The 26,240-nt window shown below is 42.5% G+C and overlaps 1 protein-coding gene across 7 annotated transcripts in view; it reads right to left on the reverse strand.

The window, feature by feature from the left end:
- The window catches only part of LOC309450982 (protein unc-13 homolog B), a 225,342-nt gene that overhangs the window by 20,472 nt on the left and 178,630 nt on the right, over window positions 1–26,240 (reverse strand). For all 7 annotated transcript variants that reach the window (XM_082074279.1, XM_082074280.1, XM_082074278.1 and 4 more), the window contains 8 exons: window positions 22,925–23,051; window positions 17,478–17,574; window positions 16,562–16,705; window positions 16,344–16,421; window positions 15,146–15,223; window positions 8,087–8,175; window positions 4,771–4,923; window positions 2,771–2,894 (listed from right to left, as the gene is read on the reverse strand). In XM_082074279.1, coding sequence (XP_081930405.1) covers window positions 2,771–2,894; window positions 4,771–4,923; window positions 8,087–8,175; window positions 15,146–15,223; window positions 16,344–16,421; window positions 16,562–16,705; window positions 17,478–17,574; window positions 22,925–23,051 — 890 coding nt within the window. The remainder of the gene's footprint in view (window positions 1–2,770; window positions 2,895–4,770; window positions 4,924–8,086; window positions 8,176–15,145; window positions 15,224–16,343; window positions 16,422–16,561; window positions 16,706–17,477; window positions 17,575–22,924; window positions 23,052–26,240) is intronic.

Genomic DNA, 26,240 nt, shown 5'->3' on the forward strand with positions numbered 1-26,240 from the left:
TAGAGTTTCATCCTAGGCAGTGAGGGAGAAAGAAATGTATAACTAATCCATTAATATCCCCAAGCATTGTGCACTGAACCCCAAAATAAGGACTCCAAGAGAGCTGTGTTTGCATATCCACTCATCCAGGAGAAGACAGTGTTTAATTAAATGTTGATCGTTACTTAAAGCTAGTGAGGTGTGCACTGCTTGGTGAGTTAATGGAGATCATGTTGCTACTAATCTCCAAGTCTATGAGCAGTCAGTGCTCGGAGAGACAGAGGCCAATTGTCTGAAAGGCATTATAAGGCAGTTCAGGCCATCAGGGGCTGTAGAACTGCCCTGTTCCCATTGCATCCTTCATGGACTTCCTTTCTCACCTGAGTCCCACCCTACACAAAATCTTCCAGAAGCAGCAGGGAACTGAAGTGCAGAGCTCAGATTTTCTTCCCTGTGTGATACAGGCTTAGCTGATTTCAGTGGAATAGATCCGTCCGGAGAATAACAGGCATTAAAGCACTGTGCGGTGACAAGGTCATGCAGGTGACAAATGAGACACACCGCAGCCAGTCGAGAACCTTCTACATGCTTTCCATTAAACCACTTCTGCACCTCTGGCAAGTTCACAGAAAGGAGAGAAAATATTCCATAAAATGGATTATTTTCTACCATGCATAACCCTCCTTTAAGGGCTGTAGAGAAGTTTTAGGACAGAAACGCTCATCCAGTGGTCCTTCAAACACACAGAGGCCGCACTAGGGCTTTCTGTTGTTGGGGACAGGGAGGACAGTGAGTTACCATACCTGGGCCTGTTTCTGAGTCTGATGTGCCTTCTTTTAAGACAAAGCAAATTAGATAAGAGGTGCATGGCACAGAGGAGAACAGCCAAGGGGAAGCACTGCTTCTGCCCACACTGCCCGGCTTCAGTTTTGCCTTGCCCTGCCATTTTTCACTGCTAGGATGATGGACCCCGGGTGGTGACAGAATAAATCACTATATCGCAGGGGAGAGTGGAAGCAGCTCTTTGCCTCTGTAGCCCATCCAGCCTCACCACAGGTTGACAAGGACTCCAGACAAGGCCATTTTAACCACTGCATTGTTCACATTGTTCACAAACACCTTTCTGAGACAACTACTCTCCTCCAGTTTGGACTAGTTCAGCCGCCTCACTAAGATACAACTGACTAGACAGCTGAAAATCCAGCTATGAACATTTTGCATTGTCTCAGAAAACTGAGGGTGTGCTTCATTACACAAAAAGAGCTTCTCAATTTGAAACTGAAGTGATGGCAACAAGAAACTCTTTGTAAAAAAAAACCTCAAAAGTGGCTTATAGCAACATCCTGCAGGTTGGAAGAACTGGTTGATCACAGTTACTGCCTTCATCATGACACAAGCACTGAATCACTCTCTTACTCCACCTTTAAAATTCATAACTGGCTAGTATGAATTTCAAGCAGCTCTTTCCTGGTTCTCTCTGAGGTCCTTGATCTCACTGATTCCATTCTGAGGGGTCATGTTAATGCAGCTCTTAGATGTTGATTTAGCACCTGTCCCCAAAGACTTACTTTTAAAGCAATCCAACCAAGAGAAAGAAACTTGACGGTCTTAAATTTAGATTTTTTTTTTTTTTTATCCTTTAAAAATTAAAAAGACAGGCAGAAATGGTTACTCCAAATCTGAGCTCGGAGTTAGTGATCTTTACCAAATTTACGTCTCATGCTAATTTTATGCTTAGTAGGTATGACAGCACACCACACCTCAGCAGTTTCGTTTAGAGTCCACATCATCAAGGCCAGAGGCAAAGAGGCCTTCCCTCTCACAGCAAGAAACACCTAGTAGAAGATACAGGTTTGCCTTACTTCTCTAGAGACTGCAACCCAAGAAGTCCACTCAAAATATGTAGGCAACCGCTGAACAGTGAAAACCGCTATTGTTCTACCCACTAATGGGAAAAAGAATCAGCATAAATTAGCCACAGACCACAAGTTTATTCAAACACAGAGATGAAAAGTAGTTCTGGATCACCTCCAAATAATGAGGTTATAGCCCAAACTTCACACTGCCTCCAATTGAGTATCAACTTCCCCAGCAGCTGGGTGTGTGTGAATAACATTTTATCAGTTTCTGTGGTATCTCAAAACTTGGGAAGAGATTCATCTTCCATTGTTAAAAATGTCACTACATGCATGACACACGTTCATCCAGCACATCCACACAGGTGAACAATTATATAAAAGACTGCCTTTGAAGAAAAACTATCTGGATACGCTTCCAGCTTCCCAACATCAGAGATACAGAAATCACGGAGCCCATACTGATGTTAAAACCTTCTGGGGAGTAAAATGGGGGGTGGTGCCATTAAAAAACAAGCCCAAATTAACCACATCTATACAGAGAAACACTTGACTAATAGATGAAAATAATTAGGCAAAAGGTGTTGATCTAATGCCATTAAGACAACACTAACTGCTCGACAATCCCACATATACAGCTGTCTTTGAAGGATGGCAAATCCCTAATCAATGAGATTTGATATACTTGATGGCAACTCCTTTTGGATCATGGATTTTGACTTTTTTTTTCCTAGAGTATGCTCTGTATCTTGCAATCCCACTATAAATAGACCTGTTCTCTGACTTTACTAGGTTACAGACATATTTTTCCATCCTTGAGCAGGCTACATGCAGGTAAATTTACCTGGATAGATGACTCATTATTTCAAGGCAATTAATTACATAGGCAATGGCAACACTTTCTGCTATGAGTCAGGAAGGAGAAAATGTTTTACCGTATGGTCTGTAAGAGGAGGCAGCACAATCAGCTTCTCCATGGTGTTCATTACCACCCTCCAGAGCTCCTTCAGCACCCGTTTCAACACCGTCTTTTCACACACAGTCGCAAACAGCGTCAGACTGCAGGGAGAAAGAGCAAGAACTGAGTAAGTTCAACAAATGGAATTTGCAGGGAAAAAAGGGATGTGTACGGCAGAATCAGTGGCCCATCCAAAGCAGTTTATCGTAACAATTGCTTTAAAGGTAGAAGTCTTCGCTTTTCATAAAGCACAGTCTGTCTTCACCCTTGGAGTTCTAGCACTAAAGACAGTTGGCCAAAATGGATTGTTGACATTTCTGATCTCAGCCATTTCTATTTATTGACCTGTGGGTTACAGAAGGTATCACAGTTATCATGGTTGGGAATAGTCCAAGTAAGAGCAGGTATTATTGAATTGGTTCCCTTTAAGAAGATACTTCCTGATGTATTGGGTTTGCAGAGCATATAAGAAAAAACTGCAAACACATATAGAATAATAGGTTTTAAACTTGAAGGGGTTATTATAACCTAAATTTATACTTCCCAGATGTTTATGCAGAAGTTCCTGCACAGCTTCTGAAGTTTCTAAATCTTTCGTCTCTGTAACCAACCCAAAGCATTTCTGGGACTCTTCCGTATTTTGTAGCAATGGCATTCACCACCAACCAGCTGCCACACATTTATTCCATTTTACATCAAGATGTTCTGCTTTATCTCCCTATTTATGCCCCCTTTATTACTGCAAAGGCTACCCAAAATGCCAAAAAGGTTAAGATTTTTATTTGAAATGATCGTTGTATTTTGGCATTTACTGATCAGACTTGGAGAGCTACAAAACAGGAACTGTGCAGCCAGTAGCAGTGCACAGGTGATGGCTGATTCTACTACACTGTGTAACATCTTCTTCCAGAATCCCCCTCTTCCCACGGCTGGTTAGACAGTAAATGAACAAAACTCAACAGGGACAAGACTGATGAGTGTAGGAGGTAGGAAGCACTGAAAATTACTTTCCTTCTGTAAAGGAGGAAAGAAAATAATCCAGGCTCTGATAATGATAATCATAATCATAAGCAAAATTACTTGCTCCACAGCTGGATGAAAAGCCTGTAGCATACTAAGTTCCCAGAGACACAAAGGAAGGTAGCTTCTCAGGATTCATGAAGGCATGCAATGGAAAATGCTCAAATGAGGGGGCTCCTACATGCAGTGCCTGTCACAGAGAGTTACTCACTACATGGTGACTCAAAGGAAAGATGGGACAATCAATACAAAGTGTAGGAAAAAAACCTGTATTTTTAAACTTGCAAAGCTTCACATCTCTTGTACCATCTATTAGGAAAATTGCTGGACACCCCTTTCAAAATAAATAACTGCTGTGTATCAACAAGAATTTAAACTTCTACAACGATTAAAAACTGTTTCTCATTGTAGATCAAGGTTTAGCTGATGAGAATTATGCACAGCCACAAAAAGTCCCTGTACAGCTGAATCATGCTGCTCGGTGTCAATGGTAATAGTTAATCAAAGCAATGGATCAAGCTTACGTACCTCTCATAGCTCAGAAGCTTATTTCCTAGTCAGAGCAGCACCAGGTATGACTAGAATACACATGCTTAACGTGACTGGGACACTGAATAGTGTATGCATCAAGTAAGAATGGTTTGCAATACCACTGGATACAGTATGATTTGTATAGGAAAAACCCCATAGTCAGTAAATTTAGAATTTCAGTATTTCCCACTACCTGATCAGCAGCGTGTTTTGCTGTAATTGCCACAGCGAGAATGAACAGAATGTGCTCAGGCACTGAATGAAGGCTGAAGAGGTGATCCATGGCTTGAGAGAGGGGCAGATATGGGAAGAAAAGCCACTAACTCTTCCTGCGAATTCAGAGGCTGGACATCTCAAGAACCTTCCCCCATCCTGTTCTCAATCCAATACATTGTACATGTAACTTATATTTGAACACTTGCTTACTTTCCATCCAGAAAATCCATCAACGGCCTCAGGACATTATCTGCATCTTGTGCGACTGTGTTTCTGGCATTAGCAGCAACATTTCCTGTTCCTTTCACTTGACACAGGATATCAGACATTTGCTTGACACACTCATCAATACGAGTTTGAAAGCTAAACAGATAGGAGAGAGGCAAAACCAAGATTATCAGTGGCAGAAATCTCAACTCCAGTACATAAGATAAAATATTGCAAGTCCATAAACCAGGTACTCCATTACCTGCCCTTCCACTCTAAAAACTGCTGCTCATTTCCTTACTGTATTTGTTGCCAAGGGGCACGCTATCCAGTTCCTTATGCCCATCGTCCACAGACAGCCTACCACCTCTGAACACAACACAATCACATTTGAGAGGAATCCATCCTGCTTGCAAAAATAAACTATCATTTTCTGATTTCAAGAAGCACTGTTATTCTTAGCTCAAAGTGCGCTGCTGTATCTTTGTTTTCTACACAGGGTGTTATGCCACAAAGGCTGGGACAGAGCATGGAGCAACGGCACAATGAATGCACAACTCTGAGCATCCAGGGGTCCACCAGTAGTGATGTGGTTATGACCCAGCAGAGGTCTTTAGAACAACAGAAACAGCCTGAAGGCAGGCTGAAACCAGCCCACTGCTGTACAGTCCATGCTATATCAAAGTGTCAAAATGGGATGTGGGGCTCAGCCGCGAAATGAGCAGTGTCACTGTAATGAAGTGACATGCAAACCATTAGAGCACAGTTACTGTTCCAACTCTTACTGCTAAGTGGAGGTTCAAAATGAAATAATACAATGGTTAAAAATGATGAATAGATCAGCAGAGCTGTCAACACATCAATTCAGCGAATAAAGGAAAATGCTTTGACATTTAAAAGAACAGTTACTAACAACAGGCATTACAAGTGACATTTAGCTATCCACTAATGGCACACAGGTTTGAAAACAGAAGAGAAGCCAGTGTTAGGAGCTAGGGTAAAGATTTAAGAGCAGGAGCACAAGTCTGGAAGTCAGCTTTATATCTGCATAAGTGGCCTGAACTTCTGCTGTGTGAGCCACCTCCGACATCCATGGGTTGGGTGACAGCACACAAACCCTCTGCCCTACAGCTCTCACCTTCCATCTCCACCCCCTCACCGCTTTGCTCTCCTGCGCTGTCACCTCCAGCCACACCGTCCCTCTTCCTCACTTCTAACCTGCCTCCAATTCCAGAGAGCAATTCCAAAACTCTTTTGACATGCAGCCTCCAATTCCACTTTCCCCATTTCTCGCAGAGTGGATTGCAGCAGTCAGTTGTGGCTACGATGACAGCTCAACCGGAGACGTAAGTCACATCAAATGAAACAGTACCAAGAATTTCCTGTACTGCTGACAGACCCTGTCTGTTACAGGCTAATCTGACCCCACAGTCCTCCCAGATACTGCATCAGTTGCAGGACCCTGCTTCAAGATGCTGTAAACCCGTAGCCAGGGGAAGAAAAATAACAGAATCCCTTAAAAGATAAAAATTATTATGATGCAAAATTGTCGTCCATTATGAAAAATGATAAACCAGTTACTGTGGCAACAAGTTCACCTGAAAGTGAAGCTTGTTAGATGTACAGCTTAACAGGAGCCCTTGGCAGCAGCATGTTAAAAGACAACGTCACCTATACTGTCAGACAAGGCGTTCTGCTCCCTAATTCCCGCAGGAATTCCCTCCTTCACTCCTACAGCCTCCAAGAACAAAACAGCAGCCTAGCTTTGCGTGAAGCACAAACCCTTTCAAGGCTCCTTTCCTCTATGATATGCTTTAAAGCAGAAAATGCTTCCGCGTCCAGACATAATCCTCTCTCAGCACAAAGGTAGTGAGCCTCTCCGGACGCCTGCTGCTTTCCCAGCAGGCACAATTATCTCACAGGGATGAAGAAAAGTTAAAATCTGCAGCGTCAGGTGTGCACAGTGTTGTAGGAGTAACTGTTTACAGACTTCGCACAGAATACTGTAGATATTTGTCTTATCTCCCACACTTATACCCTTCAGAAGATCCTGCTTATCCAGTAGACTCCAGCTCTGCTTTTCATTCCCTATTACTGTTAAAGAATGAGCAAAGCATCTGAGCTGTCTGACTGCCTAAATCTCTTGCTGGCACATCTCTCTAAACACTCCCTGGTACGTATGCTGGTACTGAATAAGCTCTTTAAATTATACTTGCAAATGTCAAGATTGTACCTTAATTGTCTTATAGCAGTGACACCATGGAGACAGGTTTCAGATAACAAAATTCAACCCCTAATTATAATTCCTCTCTCATCCCCCATCTAATTATGAACCTTCTCGATTCAATTAAGTTACAGTTTGAATCTCTCCATTTCTTGCTATAGCATCCGTTACTGGCAATGGGAACCCCTCACTTATCTCCCGACTTAGCTGTCTGTGCTGAAATCCAAATAGTTGCTGACAAATCCTACCATTATTTTTTGGTCCTAAGTACTGCAAATCTGTAGACTGGAGGAGGCCAAGTTGGTACGAATTTGCTTTATTCCCCATGCCCATATTTCAGCTGTACTACAGTTCATGCCTTCATTAATCTTGTTATAAAGAACAACATTAAATGAATGGGATTTATTATGAGAAGTGGATGTTTTTGAAGATCAGTGGGGAACCCTGTATTTCTAGATTTTGCTTAATTGACATCTTTTTATGGTTCACTACAAAATTATTATGAAGTTGAGCACACTTTTATACTCAGGTAAATGATACCACGATTTGCAATAAAACTTAATTGCCATCAGTTACTCTGGCAATACTTTAAAGAGCTCCTCCCCTTGAAGTGTTAGAAAACACCATTCACTGCAACATTAGAACAAGTCAATCTCAAATTCTAAACCTGTTTCCTTCTTATTCCAATATTCACTTAACAATCAGAAATCAGTCAGCTGTTTCATACATTCAGAGCAAAGCGTTTAAACAAGAACGTTACTTCATAAACGCTAAGCTGGAAACCACTTTCCAAGCAATAAAGGAGCAGGCAATTCTGTTATTGACAAGCACTACTTACAGAAAAAAATCACTTTATATAATTCAAATATATTTCACAGTTGAGAGATCTCCATGTTACATTTCTAAGCAGAGCAACATAGAAAAGAGACTTCAAAAGCATTTCTCGCTTCTTTAGATAGTCTCAGTATTTGAAAGACCACGAATTTATGACAAAAAGAAAAATATAATGCAGCTGACACGATTTTCTTAACCTTACTGAATGAGATTAGCCAAAACAAAGGAATGTTTCAAGGACAGAGACCTTGTTATACTCACCTGTTACCAAACACAGCACTCAGCTCATCCAAAACATTGTTCAGCTTCACCTGGAGCTCTTTGAGATGGTCACTTGCTTCTGCATCCAACTGTGGATGAAAGAAGAGCACTTAGCTTGAACCCAGAGGGCAGTCTGCTGCCCCTCACATTGCTCCTCCTCACTGCGGAGGCTCCTCTTAGCAAGCAGGTGAACTACCACCACTGGCCTCTGCCAGCTAGATGCTCTCCTCCACTGCCTGCTGCTGTTGCAGAAGCTCTGAAATCATCAACAGATACTCGCCTAAACAGCAGCAAGTGGTTTCCCCAGGCTCCAATACCCTTCCTGGTATTTGCAAAGTTGAGAAAGAAAAGTGAATGCAAACTCCCTGTGGCCAGCAGAGTAAGCAGGCTGAGAATCATAAAGCACTGTCCATTACCTTGGGCTCACGGGTCATTTCACTCTTCTACATCTAGAAGGAGAAGAGGCTTTTCAGACTCAATCTTATTAATATTTACTTGTGCAATTCATGCATGGTCTGGAAAGATGTTATTTCACCTGACCCAGCCACTGCTCTCACAAGACTGGACCCCAGCTATTTGCAAATCTAGCCACAATATCGAACTGTTGTGCACTGATCGCTTTTGGAAAGCATAATGCCAGCTATGGATATTAAGCACAAGTCGCTCTACCCTCATGTGGAGCCAAATAGCTTTTTTGTATACAGCTGTTCAGAGCAGACATCACAAAACAAACAAACAAAAAAGTGCCCCAGGCACTACATGGACGCTGTGGACACCTTTGAGAATTCTGTCAGAAAGTGTTTGCTTCATTATTATCAGCCTAACAATGCCTGTTTTACATTCAATAATACCATGTATTCCAGCTGTAGTTGTCCCTCCAGTCTCAAAAGAGCCAATTCTGAGCAACCTGCTTGTGCGTATACATAACGATACACGTTGAACGCTTTGGGATCATTTTCTCTGAAAAAGTAACTCATAAAACAGATCTGCCTTTGTATGCAGACAGGCAAGCTGCTTGTAAAACAAAAACCTTCCAGAAATGTTTGCATTTGGCATTCTGAGCTTCCGCTCTTACCTCTGTGGAAGAGATCTATTTACAAATGTAATGAGACAGATGCCAGTACAGAGGTTAAAAATCAGTTTAGATTTCTACGGTATATCCATACATGCAGCTATACAGGATTTGAACATTTCAGGAGTTACCACTTTCATATTCAGTGCTGAAGCCCTTTTCATATTCCTCAGCATCTGTCAGAGAAAATCAAGCCACAGGGGATTTGGAATCTGATCTGTCCATTTTTCTGTTCTAAGCTGGCATGGAAAACTGACTCTATTAGGCATCTGAGCCTGTGCTAATGAAACTCCTGGATCAGAACAAAAAAAAACCAAAAAGAAGCAAATTATGATTACTTAAGCCTTATAACTTCAAGCATCGCTAGCTCTGATTATTTTTCCTTTAATAAAGTGAATTTGTTTTCCTATAACCTTTATAACTCCCTCACTCTGTGAATGCAGAAGGAAGCCAATGTCATGCCAACTAGCAGTCATTCTATCCAGGCTTGTAGACAACAAAACAAAACTGGCATCTGTTGGTGGTGGTTTGTCTTGCCCCTGCATTAATCCTTCCCTTCTCCTGCTGTGTAAAAAGGTCAATGAGTCACAACCTGACTGGTTCGCTATCTACAAATAATGGTATTGAACAGCCCTCTGATTGTAGCTGTTTCTAGTAGATTTGAGGCAGGACCAGTTCATGATTCATCAAAACATCTCAAGTTACTCTTTTTACAGATGGAAAAAAACGAAACAAAAGAGAAAACAACAAAACCCAGAAGAATTTGGCACAAGATACCTGTCCCTCACTATTCACTCCTGCTTCTTTATAAGTTACCAGATGTGTGGTCTACAGGATGTTTGAGGTCAGGATTAACAACAGATCATCCTTCCTCACGAACCATGCAACAGATGACTGGTTTTAATGTGAGGTGACATGGGGAGCTCACCAACTACCTCTAAGCTTCCCCTTGCCATTGTACTTGTTGACTGCAAACTGATCATCTCAGGAGCAGAAGAAAGGCTGGTTGCCAGCCCTGTAATGGCAGAAGGGACATCTGGAGCAATGATTTGCCAAGGGGATGAGCTCCATTACCTGCAGTGATTAACTCTCTCTCCTCCAGAACACGAGCTCACAGCTCTCTGGGTGCAACTGCCTAAACAGCTGCCCAGATTTAACTCTGAGGTGCCCAGTCTCGCCCTCAGGAAGCAAAGCTCTGGTGGTAAGCACTTCAGTTCAGTATCCACCAAGTCCTCTGTCATATTAGAAAGGCTGTTGTCTTCTGAGCAACTGCTACTAGGGAAGGAGGAGTCCAGATGATATATTACTGATTGTTAGTGCTTAGGCATTTGCAAACTTTGGCGTGCAAGCCAATTTCGTGGAATTACTTGAGTGTGATTTAAGTCCATTAGGATGGTGCCAGTAGGTGTGTACTTCTGTTTCACATACATAAATCACACATCGGCTACTGAGTCCCTGTAGCACGTGGTATAACCGCAAACTGTTCTTTGCCAATGTGGTGCAGCACTGATAACAGCCCACAAATGAAACAGCCTACGTTTTGCTGCTGCTGCTCAGCCAAGGAATTCTAAGCGCATCAGCTATCACTGATAGCAGGAAATGCATGAGAAATCTGGTTGGTAAAGCAAAAACCAGTATTAGGCAGGTGGGTCACTGCCATGTGTCACATCCAGACCACTTCTATTGGAAGCAAGAGTTCAGCAAGCTTATGATCTCCATTCTATGCGTGTATTGGAGATGATTCTGAGGAAGAAAGCTAATGAAAAGCTCTCTGTGCAAAACACTGACAGTAGCCACAGGGAGGTGGTTGCTGATCTCTAAGCAAATGCTCCAATTCCAGTGGAAATAGTGGCTGGCATGGCTACCGTCCTACAGTTGAGACTGAATATGCAATACAGAAAACTGAGGTTCATGTGAAGAGGTGACCACCTGTTTACATTTCAGGGAAGAAAGTGGGGCCCTGTTTGTTTCCTGCAAAGATTTGGGACTTGGCATTTCAGAGAATCCATGCCCCAAATCTCACCCAACTTCAGATTTGGGGCTGGAATCTGAAGTTCTCTGCTAATCTGAATGGTGGCACTTATAGCATAGTGCTATGAGCTTCAATTTAGGTTGATCTACTCTCATGGATGAAATGGAACCCACGAGACCGAGACTTTGCTGTAATGGGCTTCCAAGTTTTCCAAGAGATGTCATTAGTTCTTCTTTGGTTTCTACATACAATGGTGAAGTACAAATGACCAGAATTGGAAGGCTCCTCTGTAGCTGGAGAAACACAGCTCTTGCCTTCTTGAAGGTTGAAGATATTAATCAATTCACATCTTCAAGCCAGAGAACCTATTAAATCATCAGGTCTGATCTGACATAGCAGCAGCTAGAGACTTTTGTCCTGCTGTCCTGTTTTAGCTTTCAGCAAGTTAGTCTGGTTCCAGCTTGAAGTTGCTGCCTCTGCTGGCACCTGGGAGCTGCCCCCTGCAGAGCTGGCTGTGAGGCTGGGAGCTCAACAGATCCAGCCTCTTCAGGGACTTGCACTCAACTTTGATGCATTGCCCCTCTTTCCTATAGGATTCAAGAGTAAACAATCTGTAGCACTGCACCCAAACAGTCGCCAGCTTCTCACATACTACGGTAGCCTTAGCTAATGGCACATGGGATGCTGAAGAGGAGCCATCTGTAGATACTGCAAATTCTTTAAGAAAATTCCTGTCTTGGCCATTTCTAAGCTGTCCTGTAATTTGTTATTCAGGTGGCTAGCCTAGGATTTAAAATGTGGACTAACCCTGGCTGAGCATTAAGAGGAGAGTTTCCTGAAGCATTAATTGTACAGATTAGCTTGAAAGCAAAAGCATGAAAATTGTATGATGACAATCTGCTGCTACTCAGCAGCTAATTCTTTGGGTTCCCTAGGCAATGCTTGTCTCTGATACTCACCTCACATGCTTGACTTCGGAAAAAAAGAAGCGCAGAAATGCTTTAAACTAAGCTTCTACAGCATGTCTAGACTCCAGCAATGGGCAATGCAGCACAGCACCGTTTAATTTCAGTGCCATGAGTTCATAACCGAGCAAAATAATGGCCTGCAGAAAGTCATCTCTCTCAAGCAAAATAAGAAAGGCTTATTCCGGTGTCAGGGACAGAGCACAGAGCAGGCTGAAATCTGCAGGAAAGCTGCACAGGTGCGTAGAAAATACAGGTCACATTAGGTTTTATTCGATAATGTATGAATAATTAAATTAATGGGGCCAAGTTCAGGCAAACACTAGCAATGAATCTATATAGCCAACTTTAGCACAAAGCTAAATTACAATCTCATTTCTGTGGGTGTAATGGAGATGATTCAGAGGAATGAGAGGTTTCAAAAGGTATTTATGTACCCAATTTCTGTCCAGCATTCACCCTGATTCCAGCGTTCATTAAGCCTTTAATGCTAAGTGCCAGTACGTGACCACTGCCTTTCCAAAATCTAAATCAGAAAAGTCTGAGAATGCTACTGAACCACGCTGAAACTGTTCTCATCCTGTTAGATCAACACATCTCAGAAGGGAAACAAAAGTACTAATTAAAAATCCTAAAAATCATTTAGGATACTTTTTATGGTATGTATGTGTATATATATATATATATATGTGTGTGTGTGTGTGTGTGTGTGTGTATGTGCCTTGAGATCCCAAGCACAGGCTCAGGAGAATCACTCCACACAGAGCTCTCTAAAGCTTTGCTGTCCTTACTGGTTCTGACTAGTAATGTCCACAGACCACACGATATCATCACATCAAACCCAGAGATGCAGGGTAATTTTTGCTCTGTTTTATGCCTTCTGAGTACTAAGGTTGGAAAAAAGAATAAGGAAAGTAGAGGTAAGGGTATCATTCCTCATTTGGAGAAAAAAATAAAGGAAGGCACTATATCAAGGAGCTCAAACTAAAGAAATAGCACTGGGCAAGGGTGTCTGTTCCACGCTATGCCATTATGTGTTCTGGCTTCACACATGGTACATCTAACATACCTGCCATAGGAACAACGGAGTATTTGGTACTTAGTTCTCAACAACACCTTTGAGAACACAAAAAGGCGAACAGTTCAAAAGGACCAGGACACACCACTATGCTACTTTCTTATTCCCCAGGGAAGCAGTTCCTTTCTGGGTAGAGAAGTCAGGACAATGTTTACATTTGTGCAAGCTACTTTGTAATGTATAGATGAATATAAATAAAACCTATCATAGAAAGTAAGAACTGCCCTTCCTGAAGGAGAGGATAAAACCCATAGATCCACTTCCAGCAGTGTGTTTGTCTACGTGCTCTACTTTCAAAGCTGTTGTCTCACCAGTTGTTACTCGCTAGCCAGGTTCAACCTACATCAGAAAAAGCATTACTCAAACTAGGACAAGACCTTATTTACTGCAGCAAAACAGAGCACCTGGCAGGTTTCAAGAAGCAACGTACTACATAGCCACCAAGGGGAGACCCCTGGGGATAGCAAATAATGCAGGCACCTAACACAACACAATTTATTTCTGGTGATCAGCAGCAGTCTAATGAAGTGGAGAAGCAGTATTTGAAAAAAAAAAAAAAGAAAAAGATCACTTCCAAAAACCAGCTTCCTAGTGTGTTAACCAGGTTTCTTCCCATGTGTTTTATTGCTCACAGTTTGGGTTCCCCCTCCTTTTTTCTTTTAATTCCACAGAGCAGGGGAAATAGTGGATCCACCACTCCTGTTCTACCTTACCTACACCTCCTGAGGAATATTTTAAAGGGCAAAATTCAGATAAAAGGTCTGGCCTAGCAAAAGTACCTGACAGTCTTAATATTTTTTTTTCTTCCTCTATTTAACACATTATCAGGTAGTATTTTCAATTTGCAGCTGGTATTTTAAACTCAAAATATAGGGAAACCCTACTTAGGGGCCACCACTATGGCAAAAAAGTACCAAATTGATTCCTTAAGGGAAATTAAGTGCACACGAGTTAAAAATGTATAAACCACTTTAAACATTTCATCACAAGTTCATTTTTTCCTGAAAAATGAACGTTTAGCTACCACTGCTATTGGAGCTGGGAGCACGTACTTCTAGTTCTTCACACAGAGGTCAGAAATTAGGATTGTTGAGATCACATGCAAAAGAATGGCAGTTGTTCCCCTTGCCTCATGGGCTAAAACTACATGTTGAGACTTTTGCCACTTCATAGAATTCTGCCACTGAACACAAGAAAAATCTGAAACAGGAATACAGGCAAAATCTGAGGTGCCCATCCGCAAAGCTGACTTTCCTCTTGGTATACAGGTCACAGCATGGGTTCTACCACAACACAACAACAGCAAATGCACTTAGACTTTGACATATTTTTTTCCTAACATCAGCATCAGCAGCCTTTTCTTCATCTTCCCGAATCTTGAAAAGCAATGAAAAAAAGAAGAGGAAAAAAAACAGATACACAAATTATATCAGAACAGACACAGGGATCTGGGGTAGGAAAAACCTTATTTCTCTACAAATGGTTCTCTCAGAGCAAAGAACAAAAACTAAGATATTTAATAATATACCCATGGACACATCTGAGAGTCCAACAAAGCATGAGTACATTACTCTTATTTGCATGTCTGCAATATATTAGATGTTGGGTATCTAATGCGAAAGGTACTGTCCCACATTTATATGCCATATAAAATGACCTGACGTCAACAGTTCTTAGACCTATCTCTCTGTCTTCAGAGCTGTGAAACCACCAGCCATTCCCATGTGAGCACAGGACATACCCTTCTCTTTCCCCCTCCATGCTGTTCTGTTCCTCAAAACATTCACTACTGCATCCTATGATGAATTTTTTTGAAAATTCTTCAGGCATGGCTGACCCCTCACCCTTCTTATAGTGCCTGGTGTCATGGGGCTCTCCTTATGATTGCAGTCTGCAAGTACCAGTATGATGCACATAACCTAGTAAACAGAGCAGCAGGAATGAGTAATACTCAGTCTCTTAGCCCTCTTACCTCTTTGCCACCCATGGCTTCAAACATCTTCTCTAGCTGCACCCTCAGCTGTTGGATGTTATTCATCAGGATGCAGGGCTGAAGGGACAAAAGCAGGTGTCTGTTACTGCTCAGGATGTCAACAGATTTTCACCAGTGGTACAGTCTGTGCCTACACACCCTTCCCCAAGTACCACCAGATCTGAGAGTCCAATAGGAGGTAGGGCATGCACAGATTTCAGCACTCAAACCTAAAAAAGACAAGCCATTTCCTTTCTCCAGCTTGAAATGGGATGGCTGGTTCCAGGAACCACAGATCAGGGAAATCTCTGCTGTTGTATTTTCCTCCTCAGCTTTATTACAAACCAAAAATGAGCTGACGAGAAATCAGCAACATGACAAGTCCCAACTCCCTGCAGCTCCTGCCATGCCCTCCAGTGTCCAAGCTGCGTCACCTTCAGCCTCATAATGCTGCAATATACTATTGTGAGTGAGGATATACTATTCCCCCAGATCAGAAGGGGAACTGCCAGTCAAAGCTGTGTTCAGAAACACAAATGGGTCCTGCCAGGCCAAGCTTGGGAGCAACAGACAAGGGCAGCCTGAGCAATAGACTTTTCCCTCTACAGTTACATCCCCAGCACAGGTGTGTGAGACAGCAAACCCAGCATGGGACAGACCCAGGGTTCAAAAACATAAGAACATATTTTATTTAATACACAGAATCCTACTTAAATCAGGATTAAATAGCAAGGTAATTAGATAGAGGCGACAGTAAACCAAGAATGCTGCTGAGTACCACATCTACAGAGCAACTTGTGCCCATGTTTTAGGCTTTTTTCATTTCATTTTGTTCAGGTTTTTTTGTTTTGTGGTTTTGTTGTTGTTGGGGGATTTTTTGTGTGTGTGGGAGGGTTTTGATTGTTTTGGGCTTCTTGTTGTTGTGCATTTTTTTTTAATCATCTCTGTGACACACAACCTAGACAGGCAGAGTCAAAGTTAATTTCAAGGGCACCTGACAGTCTCCATGCCCTGCAAATAACCCTCAGGCCCAGTCTCCAAGACAGAATTCAGTCCAGAAAAGTTTGGGAATTGTGACAAAAAAATATACTGAAAATATTTACACCATTGAGATGGTCAGGTGCAACGCAAGTAACCTGTTTTTATGAGGACAATTACATGATTCTTCAGGGCAGAAGAGAAACTCAGCATGACTCACCAGTTTCTCCTTGGAACAGTAGGACTGGAAGCTCTTGGAGAGGATGTCGGCATACTGCATTAGCACCTTCCCAATAGTCTGCAAAGACAAGATGTCAGCACTGTTACCTGTCCTCTGTCACTCCAGGAGAACTCCAGGCAATAAAACCCAAAGAAAACCATCATACTGTTTTGCATCCCACTAAGGGAAGATAAACAGCTGGATGTTGACGGTGTTACCTTAGCAAACCTCCTGTTATAATGAGCAACAATGACAGGGTCCGGGCACTCCAGCTTCTTAATGATCTCAAAGCTCTGATTGAGCTGGGTGAAGACGTCCACCACTGAGCAAGAGAACAGTGCATGCTCGGATGTTTGCTGGAACTAAAACAGAAGTAAAAAAGAGTCATTCTCAAATGCAAAGATCTGAAATACACCCATTCTCCAGGTGTATCCATCATCTGCTGTGTTGGAAGCAGGACAACTTCACCAAAACCTATATCCTCCGCAGAATTAGTCAAATGCTGTCCAGAAGGCACAGAGGAGCTAACCAGCCAATTCTATTGGGTTATAGGGTTTACTTCACCGAATGCAATATGACGAGCACCAAGTAAATGCAAGATGATGCTCCAACCCTTAATGAAATGCACATCTTGCCTGTCAATTAATGAGGTAAGGAGGAGAGAGTGAAGAGCTTTTTAGAGATTTTTCTTAAAATTGCGATATTAAAGTAAATTAGTATTAGCATCACAGACTACAGTGCCAACAGTCACTGAACAAATGGGAAGGCTTTTGCTCTCCACTGGGAATACTCAGCAAATTAAGAATAAGATTACTCTGTCAATGGATTAAGGTCACATTCTCACTGCATGACTAAGTATATGCAAAATGCCTTATATTTCAATTACATCTCACAAACGCAGAGAGATGAGAGAGCAGCAAGCTACTGGCTCACAGATTAACAGCAGTAGAAAAGAAAACAGATATAAATTAGTGTATGCACGTTGCTATTAGCTCTCTGTGATCTGTAGAGAAAAGCCTAAAATAAATGAGTTTCCTAGTTGTACAGAATGCAAAAAGGGCTGTATCCTCCATTTGTACGAGAGCTGAATTTACAGCGTTGTTGTTTGGATGCAGCGCCAAGTGACCTACATACCCCATCTTTTTTATCTCTCTCCAGAGCACCATGCAGGAATTCTAGGGACACATCTTCATTTTCATCCAGCCACTGCATCACAAACTGCTCAAACCACCTGCAGGAGGGACAGGAAAGACAGCAAGTTACAGCAAGAAACAGAGCACCCTGACCAGACTGACAGCGCTGTCGTTCCAGCAAATGTTGTGAAAGCTTGCCACTTTTGGATTTCTGAATGCTGTTATCTGTGCGCGCAGCCAACGTTCCCAAAAATACTGCTCCCTGTGCACAAGCTACCAGTCAGCAGTGGCTGTACCATCACTTGGGCTGGACAAGCAGAACACAGCCCAGCCTCTGCCGATTGTTGGTCCTGTGCTGGTTTTGTCTTTCTCCCGGCTTTCCTTTTTCTTCAAACCTTATCCTTTCCTCTCCTTGAGCACCAGTTTTAATTTTGCACCATTTCAGACCACTTTTTCTTCCCCTTTCACCTCTGTGCCAGACAGGACAAGGGAGAGCTCCAATACCGCTATCTCTACATGCTAAGAGATGACACACTGTCCCACCACCCACGTGGGTCTACCATCTTTCATGTGAGAACTGCAAGTGAATTCAAAGGGAGGAAAAGCGCCTGTTTTCCAGGGCCTTTCAGCCACCTTATCTGCAGATACAGACATAATTCTGGAGTGCCAGGAGAGAGAATCAATGCTATAAGCTCTGTGAGCAGCCCTGCATTGTTTTGTTTTAAAGAAGCACAGATTTAGTTCATGTTAAGTACCGGACCTTGGAGCATGGTCAAGTCCTCAAAACAGGCAGGTCCTAGAAGCAGGAGAGCAAAGTTTGTCTCTGTTGTTTCTCCTCAGTCAGCAGCTAAAGGGAAGGGCAGAATCCAAGAAACAGCCACTGCTGAATCTCAGGGAGATGCCTTACTTGAGGTGGTGTCTGGAGCTACCTGTTGCACGTCCGCACGACCCCACCTTGGCCAAACAGGCAAGGGGAGAAGCAGCTTCAGTGATGGGATCTTATAGCTGGCCATCTCTCTGTTCTCTGCTCCATGGGACATACCCACATAGTACAAAAGCAGGGCGGTGGGGGCGTGTCTCTGTTTAAGCAACAACAGAGCACTTACAACTTTATTTAAATGTCTATCTAGGATTTGTTGTGTGCAAGTGCCAACGTACCGCAGCTGAAGCAAATCTTAATTTCAAATATTACTAAACGGCCTTCAGAAATAAAGGAAAAAAGCACCCGTGTGTGATTACAGTCTATACAAAAGATTATTGCATGAGCTTCAGAGAGTACAGCTTCCTCTAAACAGGCAGCTGTGCTCATAGAGATTGTGCTAATTATGGGCTGAGTTTGCAAAGAACATGAAAGCGTGTGCCAGACATGAGAGGGAGATCAAAAGCAAATTCACAGGCACAGCACACTAGATAGCCTTAAATACTCTCTGCACTTTGAAATATAAAGCATATCAATGCTAATATTGGAAATTGTAACTGACACTGTGTTAAACGCCAACAGCAACCTGTCTATGCGCTCCTGTTTAACACAGACAGCAGCAGCGGAACATTGTCACAGACATATGGACTTTCTGTGTTCTGGAAAAATTCCTTTTGACTGGCACTTCAGGCTCCTAAAAGTCAGCATATCTGGGAGTTTGCTGCAAGCTTCTCGGGCTTTCAGCATGTGTTTAAAATTACAATAGTCTGTTTTAAATCTACAACACAACACTTGGTTGGTAACTCGGGCAGTTTACCAGGAAGCAACAACAGATCTTCCACCTCTTTCAGAGTGCCCAGGCTGCAGGTTGCTGACCGCTTCTCATGTCATAGGTCCATGTACAGGGAGGATTACTTGTTTGTTTTCACTCTGAGAAGCAGAACGACTTGCTGATTATCATTCATCCTTATTTATTGCACCACATCCGTATGAAAGGGTCACTCACTGTTGAGAACAATCATTGCCCATTTTTATGGCTACCACAGGTTGATAGACAAAATCAAGTGCATAGGTATTTTACAATCTTACCAAATTGTCTAAACAAAGGTGCAAGAAGAAAGGTGCTGCTGAGCGAGTGGTGGTGTGTTTGCTCTCCCTCCCATTAAAAAAACAAAACAAAACACAAAAACAAAAAAGCAAAACGCCTAGAAAGAGGTTAAATAGGAATATTCACATGCAAAGTGAATCACTTAGGTCAGGTCAGGAAATGCTGTAACTACGTTTGCAAAGCCAGCCTCAACTTTGTCCTTTACTGGCTGGCAGGAAAACACAAGAGATATAAATAATCTATAAATGCTTCCAGTCCCTAGGCACATTCAGGACTAAAATGTGCTTCCAGCTGTAACACAAACCTAGAGTTATCTTAAGCCAAATACCCCTAGCAGTATTTTACTATCACATCTTGGGCTGCTGAGCAAGTGAGGAGGGACTCCTGAGACTATGAACGCAACGTATCCAAAATTATATTCAAAATTATCTAGCGCAGAAGCTAATAAAAATAATCAATCTCATGCAGAAATAGCTTCAAAATGTTGTTATATAGCAAATATCTTCTCCTTCATCTGCTTCAATTATTGATCTAGAAGCAAATGCCATAATGACTCACACACCGACAAGCAAGGCAGAGGCTCACGGTGCTGCCTCAGAGACTTTCTGTGCTTGCAGGGTCAGCACAGCCCGACTCCAGCCGGCACAGCCAACCTCTCCAGACAAGGTTTTTTCACAGAATATGTCTCACAGAGCAGTGCTTTGTGACTAAATGAAGTTCGCCGCGGTTAGTTGCACAACAATAACGTAACCCAAAAGGCCGCAAATTCAGCTTGGCCACCATCCTGGCTGCCGTGGCCTCAGACTTTACAGGTGAATTAATCTTGCTCATTTGCTGTGTTGATGCATGTGGGTACCCGAACAACATCCTTGGCAAGCACACAGGCAAGAACGCAGGAAGGGCTTCCAAGAGTAAAAGTAGTAAATACTTTGCTTGAAGATGTGAGTCAGAAGAGTAAGATGGGATTTCAAAGGAAGGAATGCGTTTCCCCACCAAAGAGGATGCAGTCTCCAGTACAGCTACAATACTGGCTGCACGATAACATCAGTATTAAAACAAAACAGAACACTTCTTTACACACCTAAAAAGCCAGGGTTTTTTAGAATATGACACTTCATAGCTTTTAGCTGGCAGCTAAAACGTGATCTGCTCCCAGCAACATTGCTGCATCAGTTTCAGAACTGACACTGAATTTCAGAAAATAAGGGAAGCACAAAAACTTCTGCTTCAAAACTCTGGAGCCTTCGCTTTATTCAATCATATCTCAGTTCTATCAGAAACATGGTTTCTCACGGTTTCAACACAACAAGCGAGATTCTAGATAGCCTCTTGGCTGTTGAGTAGACAACTCACCTGTTCTCTAGACAGCTGCAATTTAGTTTCATCTAAAGAGCTTACTGATGTGCAAACCCAATCTGCGGACTCCTTCATTTAAGGAAGCTTCAAGACTAAAATACTAGAGACAAAGCAAATCAAAGAACAAGAGGACATTGCCATAATTGACACCAAGGTGATATTTCATGACAGGTGAAGGTTGTGGTTGAAATAAATGTCACCTGTGTCTGACAATATGGCTATGGTACTATAATACAAGAGTGGAGTAACAGAGCCAGCGGCTGCAAATGTGCATGAGCACTGAAGCTCCACCACAAAGCCCAGCAGAGCAGAACAATCTGCAAAAGACTGCAGAATGAAACTGAACATCATTATCCTGATTACACAGGAGAAAAAGAGAGATTAAGAATATCTGATGGCTTGGCTGAGAGTGCACTGACTCAGAGGTACAGCAACAAGAACAGGGCTTTGAGACTGTCACCCCAGCACCCTGTTTGCTGAGTTAATGTCTCTCGCTGACCTGATTTGTTAAGCAAGGCCCATAGCCCAAGCTGAGCAATTAAACTGACTACCTCAAGTCTTACTAGTACGCAGATAGCACCAGGCTGGAGGAACCGCACGCACTGCAGGATGGGAAGAGAATTCAGAATTCAAAACGAAGAGTCATATACAGGATGGGAAGAACAGCGAGACAGGACACTCTGTTAGCAGTGCCTGAGGGGGCTGGCTTGTGGCCCACTGGAACCATCACTAGGCAATGATACCACTGGAGAGAGAAGAAAAAGTGCTGCTATCATCCCACATGTGAGAGCAGCAGCACTGTCTGCAGCATATCATCATAGAATCATAGGATACCAGGTTGGAAGGGACCACGAGGATCATCCGGTCCAACCTTTCTTGGCAAAATGCACAGTCTAGACAAGGTGGCCCCGCACCTCGTCCAGCTCAATCTTGAAAGTGTCCAATGTTGGTGAATCTACCACTTCCCTGCGGAGGTTATTCCATCCTGGAAGTGTTTGTTCTCATCATGGAAAATCTGCCTCTTGTGTCTTCTAAGATCTAAAAGAAACATCAGTATTTAAGTCTGGTGTTTTATGTCCAGACTCAGACCAGCTGGAGAGGGGTGAGTAAACCTCAAAAGGAAAGCTGGGAACAAACGGGAACCAGCAGAAGACTGGGAAGGGACATGAGAAAACCATTTTACTCCTGTAAAACCAGAACAATTTGTTCTCTGTGCCCAGACTGCTTGGACAGGATATAAAAAGCTCAAACTGAACCAAGAAAGATTTGGAGGGTAAATAAAGGGGAGTGTGTTAAACTCCCAAAACCCAGTGGAGGAGTAATAATGTAGCACAGGGAAAAAAGCTGCCTGAAAGAGATGCGGAGCAACCAGCACTGAAAGTCTCTGAAAACCAGCTGAACACTGGTCAGAAACAACACACTTGCTGTTGCTTTAGGCCAAGTGTGAGACCCTAGCTATAATATTCTCTCCAGGTTGCTCAGACAACTTTTTGGGCTCGTAAACCTTCTTCAGGTCTGAAATCTGCTGCTGCTCTTCTAAAGTTAAATAAAAGTTGCAAACAATTGCTTAGAGCTTAAGAATGACATCTTATCTGATGTTTCCGACTAAACCACCTGGTCTTACTGAAAAAAGAAAGCATTATTTTACTTACAAATCCTGTTGTGTACGTATACATAGGACATCAATACACAAACATACAGACACACATACAGTACATACAGATAAACCTGTATCTATTAACACAAGAATGTAAGCACACATCCAGAAGTCTGCTGCTCAAGAATTGATCAAAGCCAAAACCGCAGGCACAAAGTAGCTTAAAGACCGTCCATGCCATTGGTAAAACTTTTGAGATCTTGGGAGATATTGTACAATAAGGGATTGAATTGTGTCAGGGGCAGTGGCACAGAACACCAGAGGGGCAAACATGCACATAAACACAGAAAATCAGGAGTGAAGAAATGGTGTATTAAGAAGGCAGCCACTGGAGAACCAAATGACCACTCTCAAGGTAACACAAGGATGCATAGTGGGGATTTACTGCAGGAGACATAACACACTCACGCTGGATATTCAGGCACTTTTCCCTTGAAGGCAGGCAGATCACGAACATATTCATTGTACAGCCACTTCACTTTGAAGTGTAAATTCATATAGTCTGCACTTTTACACAGTCTGTGCTTCTCATGCTCTGTAAGGAAGGAAAAAAGCAGTTAGATCTGGATTTACCACTATCACTGCATCAGGCACGGGAGGGTTTTATAAAGCATGTCAGCAGTATCAATGGTTTTGGGGATGAAGCACCTACAGAGCCACACAGTCTTAATGACACATAATTTTGGCAGCATGCAGGGGTTCTTGGCAGTTGACCACTGGGACTCTGGAGTTTATTTCTCCAATTAATACTTCCATTTATTAAAACTTTTTGGTTGTCAAAGCAATAAAAATAGAGCATTATCTTATGGTCTTTGCATTTAATATATGACAGTTCAGAATTCGTCTTTGATGGAAACAAATTGAGGAGAGTGAATCTGTTCATTCTTGGATATAAACAGTCAATACTAACACGCTGCACTACATCCCGTAAGAGACAAGAGTACAAAGAATCAAGTTCTTTGTGGTTTGACAGTGTGAGTCACAAGCAAGTTCAAACAAGCTACACAGGAGCTGGAGCCTTTCCTATCCCCAGCAGGGAGAAATTCATGACACTTTTTCAGAAGGCAACTGTTTTCTTATTGGTATCGCCTTCCTGAGCACCATCCACTGAAGCGACCCATGGGTATCTACCTGCTGCTGAGCCTCTTCCTCCCGACAGGTGTTATGTTTTTGTAACCATACTACATCAGGACAATGCAGTTCCTCCCTGTATAACACAAGTACGTCCACAATATGGCCCTTTCCACACACCTATGCTGCTAAAGCACTTGCCATACTCCACCCTTCTGCAGAGATCAGCTCTCTAGACCACCACTCCTCTTCGCCTTCACAAGCAATGTATGCTCCATGTCCTCACTATCAAGGTCCTTCGCAGCCTACGCCCACACTACCATCTTTCAGCAGTTAAGTCCCATTGCTGATCAGCCCACAATTCCTGCTTTTAAACTATTTAAGTTCTCCCTAAAGCATCTCAATGCTTTCCCTTTTTCATCCCTCATGTACTTACACACGCAGATCCTTCTACTGGCATTGATCTTCTTCAAAATCCTCCCTGAAATGAATATAATTAATTCATTTTTCACTATACTAAGAGGACCCAGCAGCCACCTTTTGCCTGCACTGCAATCCTGAATTGTGACCTGACAAATCCTGCACCGCTGACCCCAAATGCCGCCTGTCCGTATCCATCTCCTTCTTCTGCCGAGCTCCAACAGCATGAACGCGCTTTGTGCCAGGCTTCTCCGTTCACTCTAGCACCACAACAAGCTGCTAGTCCATGACTACAGGGTGAGATATGAGACTAAAACATACACGATTTTGGCTTAAACTTGGGGTTTGTTTTTTCCCAAAATTTGACTCCAGACTTGTCTTCCTACCTTTTATGTGGTTACCTCATTACTGATGTAACTTTCCAAGGGTATCACTGCTGACATGTAGACAGGACTTAACTATGTTAAAAGTGGACGTCTCTCTCTTAACTTTGAAGGCCTTTAATCTAGGACTTTGGTAAAAGTATCCAGGAACTGGGTAGATATATGCACACACGAGCAATACATGCTACAGATACTCACCAGAAGATAACATCTTAATGATGTAAAATGGCCCCAGCTTTCTAATCAGGTACCCGACAGAAAAGCTTATCTTACAATATCATCATCTGTTTTCATGTAAATGTGAATTCTTGCAACTATTTCAAAACATAAAGAAACTTCCATGTCTCTATTGAAGTTTCAACAACATGCACAAGAAGAAAGGCCAAATGAATTATGAATTGCCCAACTGAAAACACAAAAACCAAAGAACTTTTCATGCATAATTATTCCACAAGCCTTGTCAGCTCCCATGCAGCAAAACACTGCAGAGAGTTGTTTGCAAATCAGTATAATACATATTTCCTTCTAATTCATCTCTAGCAGATCCACACAGATACAATCCCCCCCAAAAAATAAACCCAATCTTTGTTTTAAAGAAATTAAAATACCCAGTATTTAAGAGACATAGTCCCCAGGTTCGACGGACTAATTACTTTACATGTACTACTGTTTCACTTGTACTACGATCAGTTACTCTCCATAGTGAATTTTCTTGTGTTGGAGCCAAGGAAAGCCCATTCATGTTTTACATTAATAAATCTGTATCTTTCTTGAATGCTAAGGAGGTGTGAGTACACTCAGTGTCTGAACTGCTGACCTCCCTCAAGAACAACTGCAGAAGAGAATGCAAAGCTCTCTCCACAGATCTAAAACTGGAAACACACACAACAAAACCAGGCCCGCTTAGCTCCCTGGGAGAGCGAGGAAATCAATGGACAATCAGAACTTCATTAACGCTGATACGTGCTGCCACCCAGGCGCTGCTCCAGCATGGGGAAAGTGCTGCTCCTGCAGGGGGGGAGGCGTCACTTGGAGGTAAAAGGGACTCAAATCAGATTTACTTCCTCAAAATTAAGCAGTGCAGTAAAAGTAATTCAAACCTTTTCCTGTTTTTTAGGACATTTAAAACACTACTAAGCTGCAAAGAGGAAGATGCAAAACAGCCACAGAAGCATAAGCCCAAGGACTGCCACTAGGCCTACCTAGACATCTAAGCAGTGAAGGAAAGGAGATAAAACTACAGGAAAGTAAAACAGAAAGTAGAGGTCTTACCACCATAAAAGAGAACTTTACGTATGCGAAAGAAAGGTGGGGCTTGTGACAGAGAAAAGACAAAAGTGAACTATAACAGCTCAAACATGATGGAAGACAAAGCCCCTAAGTCCCCTCATCCCCAACAGCTCGAACCATCTGCCTTCCTCCCTCAATGGATCCTGCACAGTTTTGATCAGCTGCTTTATTTGTGAAGGGACATGTTTAAGAGCACTCAAAGGCGACAGGAAAACAAGCTGGCCAGAGTTAAACATTGAAAGCCCTTTTTAGAAAAAGTGAAGAGCATGGGAGCCATCAGTCTCAGCACATTTCTGTTCTGCTTTACAACCTGCTGGCTTTTAAAGAGCTTAGTGGCAGCAACAGTGGAAGAGTACACAGATATTATATTTTTCAGCAACTGCTGTGTTTTATCCTGAAAATACCACAGAGTTCTGTTAAGGCCCTCACATTTCCTCAGCAGATTTCATCTGCAAACAGTCTCCTCCAGAGAAGAGCTTTTAGGGTCACCAAGGCCATATTATTAAAGCATTAATAGGGAACTGCTTCCTAGCAGCACAGTTTCTAGTGTCATGTCTGGA

This window comes from Streptopelia decaocto, assembly GCF_964273445.1.
Source record: "Streptopelia decaocto genome assembly, chromosome: Z".
Taxonomy (NCBI): domain Eukaryota; kingdom Metazoa; phylum Chordata; class Aves; order Columbiformes; family Columbidae; genus Streptopelia; species Streptopelia decaocto.